We start from the raw sequence: 12,911 nt of genomic DNA on the forward strand, positions 1-12,911 counted from the left end.
CGTTTAGTATTTGACTTATGTTTAATAATCAATTCTTCTATTAGATACAGGGCCTAGCAATCCTGTTATCACAAATAAAGTCTGATGACGCAGAATTTTGTTTGCTGTTCAGAGAAGAAAACCAGCTGACCCTGTGCTGCCCCAATTTGGGAAAAGCCAGTTCTTCAGATGAGGTATATTTCCAGTCCAATCTCAAGAATGTTGTAGCACCCAACAGCAACATTTCAGAGACTTATTTTGAAATAGGCAGGTTTTGAGTAATGGAAGCAGTGGGATTTTTTTTTTGTCCAGTTTTGTTTCTGCTTATCACCCCCTAGAAGTAACCAAGCTTCTCAATGCATTTGAAAAGAAGAACTTCAAAGAAAGGACATCAAATCTGCAGAGAGCGCTCATATGGAAGATAAAACACTTTATATGATGAACCGTGAACTTGAGCCACCTTTTACCGGGGGGCTGAATACCAAGAGAAAGTAACAAAGGAAGACAAATTTATCAAATCATTTAAGACGTCAATCTCCAGCAGACATCATATAGCCCTTGTAAGATGAAATTACCTTGGAGGGGCTTAGAAAATGGTCTAAACTCAAATTCCACCTGTTCATATAACAGTAACATACAGCAAAAAAAAATCCAGGAGCGCACATGTGGGGTTTAAGGGGGCTAATATAATAAAACAATTAACTTATCATATAGCTTAATGCAATTAATATGCTGCTGTATAATAAATATTTAGGTGTACCCTAAAGTCATTTTAACAAGCAAAGGGATCCGACATTTCCCAATATTCTTCTGAACTTCTGTTAATAAAATATGAAATAAAGGATGTTTTCGAGGAGTAGGAAAATATGAATAGATAAGCACATATAAAGTGGATAAGCACGTAGGATGCTTTAAAAGACATGATTTTAACAAGACATCCTTTCTTTTGCCAGTTCCCAAATTACGGGAAGTGATATACTCCCGTTCTATGATTAACTGGCAAGCAGGGCAAGCTAGCTGCTTAAGAGACCTGAGAACCAAAATAATGGAAATGTAACCAATTAGAAGAAAAGGATGTTAACAACTCCATACTTTGCAATGAGAGTGCTTCAGGAGACACACGCAAGTGTGTCTCAATATGCAATCAGAGAGTAAAAAGGTAAGTGAAAAGACTGGAACTCCCTACCAGAATTCAGGTTGTATGGCATGCAGCTGTAACTGGTGAAGGTATTTTATTTTTAACCTGAGAAATGTGACTCTTGTCATAGATGAATTGAAGATCCTGACAGCAATCAAGAATAGGAAATAAAGCATGTGTGAATGCAAATTGTAATTTGCAAATGCTGCTTCCATGAACAGCTTATTCTGTAGATAGAAACTTTTTTGTGTAAGACTTGGAATTTGCATAAAGCCATTAAGGACCCTCCTTAAAATGCCTATGGGAAACTGAGCTATCTTTTCCTTTCAGAAGTCCGTGTTAAGTTTGAGTCATCCATTCTGTTTGATATTAAAAATTTAATTACACAACCGTAAAGGGCTTGCCACGTTTACTTTGAAAACAGGAAAATAACTAGCAACAACCTTCATGGGAGTAAATAATTAACACAAGAATAGCTTTAGCCTTTCTCTCCCATTCTTCTTGGTTTAGTGGAAGGAGGATCATTCAAACACCTTAAAAGTATTTGATATATGAACTGTCACAGTATCCCTATGAGGTACGTAAAGATAATTGCCCAGTAAGAAAATTAAGACATAGGGGTAAGTCTCTCACCTCCACATACTCTGGAGTGCTCCACTTTCAGGTTCGTGCTATTCTGTGCTATTCCTGGTCTATACTTCTCTCAGAACTCAAGAACAGGTTTATGGAATAAATCAGTCATAGAAATGACAGTGTAAAAGGAGACACACACAAAATTATTTAACATCTGGAACTGTTCAATCCTTTGGAGATACTTTTATTGCAAATTTCCAGAGGTTAGCCCATGTAATCATTATGCACTCTTTAAACAGACTAGTTATTACTACTTTTCCATCTGGAGTAGAGCTCGGTCTCATTTTCTCATACAGCTATAAAAAGTTGTAAAGTATCTGTTCATTTTTTTTCTTGCAAGTATTTTCTGTATGTTCATTAATTCTATCCTTCAACAGTTTTAGGTTGTTTTATTACCCTTTCATAAAATGTAACTACTAGCAATGCAAGGAATCAATTTAACACATGCATAAATTACTTGTTACACAGCCCCAGCAGTTATACTGGACTATGTGGATTACCAGTGCATTGTAAAGATGCACTGAAGTTGCAGAACATAAGACACACTTATTTTCTGTACCATTTTCTTCCAAGAAATCACCCACCTGAAGATCAGGTTGCGGAATTGCACTTATTTTGATAAGCAAGATCTTTTTATTAATAGCTTTCTCTTGACCAGTTTAACTACTGACTACGCTCTAGTGCATCTTTGGTTTCTGTAGGCACTATAAAGGCCTTGGTCTGGATTTATATTTTCTAGAAACAATTTATCCTCTCTTCTAAGCCATGAACTTATGTATGGGGTCCCTAAGATCTGGCATAAGCATTACCATTACCAAAAAAGACAAAAAAAGGCAGTTCAACAGTCAGACACATAAAAGGGAGGATTTGCCTCTACCAACATTAATTTCAAATAAAATTTGGGTCCTCCTGGAGCAGCACCTTTTTTCAGCATCCTCTACAATGAACATCCTCTATTACATTTTATTAGCTATCAAAGTCTAGGAAAATAAAAGCAAAGGCATTTAATTTAGGTGCTCAACTATACTTCAAATGTCACGTAGCACTGCAGAGTTGTACAGAAATAAAAATTAACATATGTCTCAAAATTCTCATCTCTATATATTGATTCAAACTAGGTTTTTCTTCTGTTGAAGGACCCTATTTTCATATACGGCAATCCATACATTTGTCTACATTCCCTATTCCTTCTTTAAAACTTACCACAAAACCTTAGCTGAACTTTCCTATGGATAACTTCCTTAAATTAATAGGTAATAATAAATAGTAACGAAAACAGATGCATGACACAGATGATTCCAGTAAATATAACTTTGCTTTACCCATTTTCCTTCTCCAAACTTCTTACCTATTATCTATCTTTAAACATCCTGTTTAACTATAATGCAAACTTTTTTGAGATAGGAATATGTATGAACTCACTAAAAGCAACACCGTGCAAAAATGCTGAATAAATGTAATTCTTACTGCCTTGCTGGGTGATACAGTGATTACCACCTCTCAGGCATAAGCCACAGGCAGAGCCTTCCAACACCACACATTAATGAGACTATCCAAGCGTGTTCACTCAGTGCACTCATTTTAACCCCCAGCATTTGGTAAATTCAGAATAGGAAAAACTATTTAATAGTTCCTTTATCAACTGCTAAGGGCAAACATTCAGATTTTAAACCACAGTAACTGTATTTGTGTGTGCGTGTGAGAGAGATGCTTGGATCTTTACAAAGATTGACAGGTTCAATGCTGGTCTGCTTTTGAAAGCAGACCACAATCCATTTTAAAAAAAAAAATTCATGAAGTTCTTGTCACCTCCATTAGTCACTTTTTCCTGTTGAAATAAGATCCATCTGTAAATTATCAGTATGGTAAAGTAGTAACATTAAATTGGGTAAATGCACTTGATTCTATTGACTTTTAATTAAAATCAACTAAATTTCTATTAAGCTCCCAAACAGCCTTTATACTATCTCATCAGAAGTTTAAATTGTCCTCCTTCTATCTTTAGCCAGGAGAGATGATACAGTGTTAAAAACAGAAAGAAGATAATCCTCTTAAACAGGGCAAAGCAATCATACTTAGCTGTCAAATAGCCATGCAGCTCTTAAGGCGTAAGTTAGCTCTTACGCCAAATTACTTTATCTTTTAATAAGCACTGTAGCATATTTAGATAAGAATGTTAAATCAGTTGACCTCATGGTAAAGATAAACATCTTGCAATATTTTTTTTCTTAATTTTTCTTGAATTAATGCATAGCTAGACAATTATTTTTTGTTTTAACATCTGCAAAGACAAAACTCATGAAGCCCAACAAAGCATCATTCCAACACACAGAATGAAGTTTAAAATGCATTTGTAATTACTGAAACTCAAGTTTTACTGCTGTTTTGGTAAACTAAGTTGAACTAAAAAACTTCCGTATCTGTCAATTCAGCAGTTTCACAGTAGTTGCAATGGTCCAAATACATCTTAAACATAGAAAAATTCCAGGCTGACAGTGCAGGCTGTGTTATGCAAGCAGCTTATAAACACTTCCATAAATTAAAATAATCAAATGTCCTTATATTCCTTCAACTTTCTGCCTGGCTAGTCCCTTTTTCAAAACAAAAGCCTAAATACTGCATGTGAAAACACAGAACGCCAAGTAGAAAAGGAAATTAAAATGCTATTTTCCTATCTAAAAAAGAAAGTAACAATGAAATAACAAATTCAAGGTTTCTTATGTCTGAAAACTACTACTTATCTATTTCACTGGTAGCTTGGAGAGTGAGCAATTTTTAGACTGCCCCCTGCATTGTCCGCAAAACACAGACACCAAACAATTCATTTTGTTCTCTGTTCCTCCAAGTATCACACAGGCATCTCCGCCTGATATCCTGTGCTTGTTTACTTGAGCAACAGATGCCATAGATACATCATTTGGATCTAAATTTGAGCTTCCAAATAAAAAAGGCAATAGAGTTCTGAAGCAAAAATCATTCACTGAAAAGTCACATATACAACAAAGAGCTTTTCAGAAGTACATATTAGTACTCCGAGTTATGTCCCACTTGTAAATATATAATGTAGTACATTTGCCCAAAGAAGTCATTAATGCACTCTAAAGCAGTAAGTTATGCCACTCTGTAAGGCCTTGTTCCTTTTTCTTGTCACCATGGACAGCATAAGCTATCACTGTAAGGGCTCATTCTCCATCATTTTTCACTAGACACTCAGCCAGTTCTGTGGCAATATTACAGGAATTTTAGGCAAGAGATGGCAAGAGCCAGCACTGCTGTTGCAAAGCCCGGGTAACTACTGGATCCCTTGTCGTAACAGTCTACATGTAGAGCAAGTGTTAACCAGAGTAATCTAATATTAAGAAAGTAGTACATAAAATCACTACGGATTTAAGAAAAGCAAACTTGTGCATCAGATGAGATAAGGTATGAAGGCTAAGACATATGAGCTACTTCTGTACACAGAAATAGCCACAAAAACAAAGGCAGAGCTGTCACTTAGGGATCAGAGGGAGGAAGGAAAGTAGCAAGAGGGGTTTGAAGTCCAACTCCATCATGAAGGAAGGGAACACAGTTCAACAAAAATTATGAAGCAAAATTAGAAGGAGTTATTACTGTAAATAGAGCTTTGATAAGAACAGACAAGCATGAAATTAATTTTAGGGCTGTCTGCAAGGAAGATGGTAACTCTAAAGTTAGAAATTTTCAGTTTATATATGAAAGCACCATAAATTTCTATTTAACATTTGTACCTATCCTAAAAGAAAATGTATTTTAGGTAGCTGAATAAGAGGTCAAAGATTTCTTTTTGGAATTAATGGCAATGTATTTATCTGAGTATAAGTTTTAGCAGTATCAGTCTCACTTTCCAAACCTTGCAGAAAGTCACCGTGGTTCTGGCTAGAGAGTATTTTATAGCACTCTCTCCAAAGCCCTAGCGATACTACTTGATACAGATCCATCCCTCTCTCTTCACTGCATTCCCAAGAAAGCTACATGTATTTTCTTGCCTTACATTTCCCTACATGCTATAGAGACCACAGAAGCAGGTACCAGAGCAATGATCACACATTCTAAAAGGCACTTTATTGCTTCTAACACTATTACATGTGGATTTTTCCTTACAAAACCAAACCAAGATTGCCAATACACATAAAGACTTTTCATTAACAGATATATGTTGCTATTAGCAACAAGAGAAAAACACAGGACATCATTTATTACAGAGAAATAGCTGAAGATGAATAACTCTGCTACAATTATTTATCATCTCCTTTGAGACAAAAACTACTGAACAGGGTCACAGTAAGGATTTGCCCATTCTGTTTAACACAGTTTTCTTAATAAATATGTTGTATTTTTGAAAGTTTCCCCTTCTCTAAGATCATTACCAAATTACAGGAAAGAAAACATACTGTATGGTAGACATCTGACTGTATCTAGCACAATTTAATGCCTCAAAATATTTACACCAAGCAGTGGTTGGGTTTTTTTTTAAACTTTAAGATGTGGGAGAGAATTATGCTATCACATGTAACCATGAATTGGTTTTTCTATTATTGAATATTCCTGCAGATAAGCAAGTGGGAAAGACCACCAGACATCTCCCAAACAGTAATTTGTAACTTTTCAAATCACTCTTTGCATGTCCTTTTCAATTTTTTAGCATCCGCTCCCTTATACACATAAACATACCCCCAAAAAAACAGCTAATGCATACTCCTGATCACATACTGATACAATAAAGAAGAGTCATTTTGAGCAATTCCTCTAAGCACTTTGTGTAGCTTTTATTACAAGCTATTCTTGAATTAATCCCTTTGACTGAATGGACAGGGTGTATAACCACCCACACAGTTTGTCACTATCTGACAAGAAACAGCAGCAGAGCCATTCCAGTGAAGTTTGAAAAACCAGAAGATATCAGAGACCAAACAAAATGGCTTGAAAACCTGTTTTCTGAGCTCTCAGGAAGAACCTCGTGCATTTTGAGAAATTCAGTGTTAAATGTACTAAAATGCAAACCAACTCCCCACCTTTTCAGAAAGGACTCCTACCCAACACTTCTGTATGCTACCCTACTCAGACTCTACAATCTCCAGGCACCTCCAGCCCTTCCCCAGAGAGTCCAGATTCTCTTCTCCCTTCAGATGCACCTCACTGTGTACACTACCCTTCTCCCTCTGCCATCATGCACTTTGCACCAGTGCTCAGGCTTTCCCAAACCCGGAGTGCTCAGTCTCTGCCCAGTGGCACTGCCTGGGGAAAGGCTGTCACTCCTGCATGACCATGGCAGCCATTCCCCTGGCTTCCTGTCTTTCACTCCAAGTTCATTCTTCTTCTGGTTCTGCTTCTGCTCACTGAAACAGCTGTAACTTTTCAGTTCTGCCTGCCCAGCTCTCTATGGAAAAAAAATAACAAACAAAATAAAACACCTGCCCTGTCTAAAACAAGACACTGACCAAGTTAGTGCTGACAGCAGTGTCAGAGGGCAGATTACCCAGAAAGCACACGGTGGAGAAAGCTGTGTCTTTGCCCTCACCTTCCAAGTCTCCTCAAACTAGCCCTTCTTCCTTTGCCCTACCAATTCGTTTAATTAATTTATCAATTTAATTTTAATACCACTGCAGGGGTTAAAGAATGTGAAAGCTGCGTTTAGAAGGTTATGAAAATAAATGCTATTGTGTTACCTGAGAACAGAACATACAAACATCCAACATTCTGTCCCTGGAAAAACACGCTGAAGAAAAGACAAGTGGATAATGATAGCTTCCCACAGTGTACCTCTAAGCACACCGCTGCTTCAGGACTCCTCATGCCAGATGTTGCATCTGTACCTCTGGGTTAATCTTATCATTCATAGAGCATTTTGAAAAATGTAACTGAAAACATATCAATTATTCCTTGCAGCCTGATCACAGTGCAGCACTGCTAAAGGGAAACAGACCAAATAAGATGTTTTCATCAAAAGGCTTTTTTTAACCCTAAATTTTACTTATACATGGATGAAGTACATCCCCAACCGTGGGATCCATCCTAACACTATATTAAAAAAAAAAATACATTTTACCCTTAAGCAACTATTGCAAAACAACTTTGACAGCACTGATCAAAGCTAGCATTTCTGTTTCATCATTAGCTTCCTTTAAAAAGAGATGGACTTGCACAACAATGATTTTGTTCTCCAAGTATCTTCTAGATGTTAAGATAAGACGACCAATCTGTGCTTTAATAAATAAATACATTAATCTGAACTGCAGAAGAGAGTAGCTAAATTAACCCCACTGGGGTTCCCAGCTCTGTTGCTTTTGCCTGTTTTGTTTGTTTTTGTTTGCTTGTGTGTGATATAAATATTGAAATATTTGGCTCAAAATACTCCTGAGTATACACAGGAGACTTGCAGAGCCAGTTCAGTGTCAAGCAGAGGAAAAGAAGAGCAAATGACATCCCATCTGCTTATGTAATATTTTTTCCGAAGTTTGTTTCCCACAGTTGGGATTTAAAATAACATCTTAGCTGCATTATAAAAGCAGAGTTTTAAGTCCACAAGAACCTTATCATTTATCACAAAATGAGCATGTATCAGATAATGATAAGGAATAAATTAATACCCCAGTACCAAATTCTAAACCCATCATTACACCTTTTTCCACATACTTTTAATCAACAGGAGAAAGCAGGACTGCAAATGGAAAATGAAACAGAACGCTGGTCTTTTTCAGGCCATTTATTTGTGCTTAGGCAATTTTCCAAACTGCTGAGATAATATAGCAATGTATACAAGATCACTACCTACTCTGACACGGGATTAAAACATTTTTCTTCACTTAAAAGGTGTATTAGTTCAAAGGGTCAGCAGCCTAGTTTCACTGTATTGCAAAACAGTGAGTCTATATAACAACAAAACAGGTCTTGCTCTGTGTGCACTATTCAAAAAGCTTTCAATATTGAGTGAAAAACTGTTTAAGTGCTCAAATGACTCTCCTTTCAAGCCATTACAGACTCACTCTTCTCCATCAAGCCAAAAATAATTATGTTGCTTATTCTGGCATCACACCTATGTTATTGCTGATCCTAAACAGATACCTGTTAAAACTATTTTAAGTCAACTTTCATTGAGTTTATTTTCCGCAGCGCAAACATCCTGTCACTAGGGAAACATCTGTAGGCAGGAATGCAAATTATCAATTATGTCTGGGGAGGCATAAAGGAAAAAACCATAAGAATTTGCCTTTGTTTTTCAAACACTCTACAACTAAAATATTTCTGAAAACTGGCTCCACAGTTCTGCTAGACTGAAACAGTTTTGGGTTGTTGTTTTCTTCTCCACTTAGTGTGTTCTGCAAAATCCTACAAAAAATTATCCCTTATCAGAATTCAAATACATTTTTTAATTTAGTGCTGATCTGGACTAAAATTGCCATCTCCCAAACAATACTAAGGAACTTCTAAAACCTCCTAGCTCCTGAATACGGTTAAAATGGTAACACAGAATTTAAAGCTCTAAGACTAAACAAGCAGTAACTATTTTGAGTTCTGAGTACCTTGGTAAATCAGCAGGGAGAACGGGCAACTTCCAAAACAATGGAACACCTGTGATAAAAGTTTAGAGCTTGTCTATTCAAGAAGTGACACCAATATGGGGTAACGTGTACATTCATACAACTAGGGTTATTTCAGTGTAATTCCTTGCAGATATTTTTGTTCTAGTACAAAAGCAGATTACCTTGCTTTGGAGGCTTGTTAGAATTTCAGTTCATACAGTATACTGGTATAATTAATGCACCAAGTAAATATACTGGTACCATTTTAACTTCCTCAGGCTAAAACTCAGAAAAAAACCCAGATCCTCAAAAAGAAAAATTAAACAGCTGTCTAAATTTTGAGGTAATGGTATTTGTCAGGTCAAGCCTTCTCTCTCTCTCTCTCTCTCATTTCAATATATTTTTTGGAACTACAGATCTATATAACATTTGAATTTGTTCAATATTAGAAGCTATTTAAAAAGAAGCATTGTAAAAAACTTCAACATGCAAGTTCCTCTCACTTAACTATAAAATGCAGGATGCATAAAAACAAAGTTATTTTGGAGAAAGACCTATAAGGTAACTCTAGCTGAAAGAAAAAACCCTCTACTGAGCAAAGATCATACACTGCACCCTGTGCAGCATAACATTGCAAGTGAAGATATTGATATTGTATTCCTGGATGTACCCTAACAAACTGTAACATAAACCAAGTCACTAACTTCCTGATAAATATTCTAGCTATCTGATGCGGATCATAGTTGTAAGTATATACGGCTATTCAGAAAGAATCAAAAGTATTCCAGACAGAAGTCAGAGTTCCTCATACAAGAGGAACAGTTAAAGGACAATTGCTACAACAAAATAATATAAATGAAATGCATTTAATAATATATATGAAAAATGCATTTAATAAAATATGTGAAGAGCCCCATTCAAACACAACCTAACTCATTTTTTCATGCAGTAACACGTCAGAACTTATCAACATGAAATGACAGACTAGAGCATCAAAGACTTGTTAAAAAAGTTCTTTTGAACTGTCCCTGTCTAATACCCCCAAAAAGAACATGCTGTTATTAAGAACACAAACTTTTTTTTTTTTCTTTTAAACCTATTGCTGAGATGCCCTGTGTTTGTGCAGGCAATCACCACTCAGCACAACAGTGTTAAATGCAGTAATGGATGTGCATTATTCACTTAGAAAATGCTAAGTATCAAAAAAAAAAAATCTACTGAGTTGACATATTCAAAAAGATGAAAGATACAGTTAAAAAAATACTGCCAATTTATATTTTAGGGAGATAACTCATGTATGGACTATAAAATTATCTCTCTCATTATACACTCCATTTTCATAATTAGCTCTGTCCCATAAAGTGGCTCTTCAATCCCACTTCCTATATTTTCACTTTGCTAACAGGCTGTAAACATACTACCTCTTCCTTTTATTAACCTTGGCTAATTAACCATCAGCTTGAAAATATATACATCTGTCTTATAGATTTTTTTTTTGCAGTTTAATTAGTATGCCACTTTGGAATAATATCGTTGTTATGCAACTGAGTTAGCTAGAGTTCTAACATAATGCTCACAATTTTAAATGGGAACTAAAAGCTTTTCAGATAGGGAAAAATAGCTTATAAAAGCATTAATATATGAAACTATGAACTTTGTTTTCTGTGTTGTTCACCACAAACACAATCCTGTTCTATCTGTGTAGAAGTTTTCACAAACAGTTTTTTAATCAATGTCAATATCATAATGATACTAAAAGTGGAACTACAGAATGCTTTAGTGACTTAATATTAATTTGACCCAATATTTGAAATAACTGATTTTGTAGTGAATGCATGGAGGTTTCAGTTCAACACACGATGAAACCTCATCTCTAATTAAATATTGTGTCAAAGTGTTGCATATGAAGATCTGACGCAAAGTTACAAAATATTATGTATGAAAGGGTATTGTAATAAATTATTTCCATGTAACAACAAACCAACTCTCAGGGTTAATTTAAAAGGTACATCAGCTAGCTAAATTCACTATACTGCTTCTGTTCAGCAACGCCTACAGTTATTAACATAATGCAGATTACCTGGATCATGCACTACATAGTGCCTCCTTTGATGATAACTATACATTTTCCATGTATTTCAGCATCCTAGCCTTCAACTTTTTCTTAGAGTAATTTCCAAAGAGTACTGGGATATTTTTAAGCCAGCTATTCCACGATGACCTTTACAGAATTTGAAGGTCATGAGCCCCTGATCCATTTCAAGTTAGATAAGCAAATCGATATGATTTACAATGACTCCTTTTGACTGATATGGGTACAGGAATGCTCTCACAACAGATTAGCAGGGATGTTGCTTCTGACGAAGGACTGAAAAACCCAAGTGGAAACATGCAGCTAGATCCAGAAAAAGAAAGCTTCCTGTGGACTTATTGCTGGAGGAAGTGAGCCTGAGCTACAAGTCAACAACGTCAATCACCTTGGGCCGGGGTTCCGTTCTATGGGAAGAAGATAGCATTAGCTGCAGTAAACTGACCAGATCCCATGTAAGATATTTATACTTGTTCCATTATGTAAGTTAGATAAATGAGGAATTTCAATTCCTCATTTTCCTTCCACCAATACATGGACTAATGATTTGCTCTGGTAAAAAAAAAACCCATCCCTCAACTCCAGTTTCCTAACTCACAAATACTGAAATTTAATTTTGGTTTAAACCAATTTTAAGAATACGTATCATATATCAATTGATTATTTTTGTATAAAAAATAGAGGCATCCTCACATTGAACATTCTTCTCTGTATGCACACAAGAGAGTAGAGTGGACTTAGTTATAAAACGTTGTGATTATCAAATTCACAAAGTGTTTACATTAATTTTTTTCCTTTCACTTTAGTTGATTCAAGGTATCTACAGCTAATATTCCAAAATAAACCAGTTTTACCAAGCAATGTGCCAATTCACCAGGAAACAAAAACATCATGCAGGGACAAAGCAAGTCAGTGCCTTTGTTTCGTGTGTGTAGCCCTCAAGGAGGAAAACCAATTATCAGACAAAAATAGATCAGCACACAGCCAGGACGGCTTCAAGCTCACTGAGGGCTTGAATGAGCACTGACCAAAACACCTCCAAAAAACACAGAGTGGCAAGAAGAGGTTCTATAAAGTCAGGATAGGATACATTCAGAAGTGGTTGCCAATGGTTTCTGGTAAGCAGCAGGAAGCAATAACACGGGGATGAAAAAAGCACAAGTAAAAGAAAATTCTTTAAGCAAAGTAACATTCCCTTCATATCTCAGATACAAGGGAAGTCTTCAAAGAATTCCCAGCATTCATGGCACCCAGCATTAAAAAGGCCTCTCCTGTGCAAAAGAAAGACAGTGTTCTGCTACATGTCTTTGTAGGCAGAGCTGAAACCTAGATTCAAATATGTACCAACACAGAGATTCAAAACCTGAAACCACATTAAAAGATTTCCAGAAGTCAAAGGATGAAGATTTAGGCTATACAAGGAATGTCTGGAACCTTGAATCTGGAGGTGGGTCTGGACAGAGTTTTTATTTGGGAACAGATATTTACAACTGCTAATAAAAGGAAAAATATCAATGTGTGAAATTAACAC

General features: G+C 36.0%; 1 protein-coding gene across 5 annotated transcripts in view; it reads right to left on the bottom strand.

The window, feature by feature from the left end:
- The window catches only part of ANO10 (anoctamin 10), a 130,000-nt gene that overhangs the window by 73,593 nt on the left and 43,496 nt on the right, over window positions 1-12,911 (bottom strand). The window contains exon 12 of one of the 5 annotated variants that reach the window (XM_064444178.1): window positions 11,476-11,787. The exons of the other annotated variants lie outside the window; for them this stretch is intronic. Coding sequence (XP_064300248.1) covers window positions 11,761-11,787 — 27 coding nt within the window. The 3' untranslated portion in view covers window positions 11,476-11,760. Of the gene's footprint in view, window positions 1-11,475; window positions 11,788-12,911 lie in introns of those variants that run through there. 5 annotated transcript variants of the gene reach the window in all.

Source organism: Phalacrocorax carbo, chromosome 2, assembly GCF_963921805.1.
Source record: "Phalacrocorax carbo chromosome 2, bPhaCar2.1, whole genome shotgun sequence".
Classification (NCBI taxonomy): Eukaryota; Metazoa; Chordata; class Aves; order Suliformes; family Phalacrocoracidae; genus Phalacrocorax; species Phalacrocorax carbo.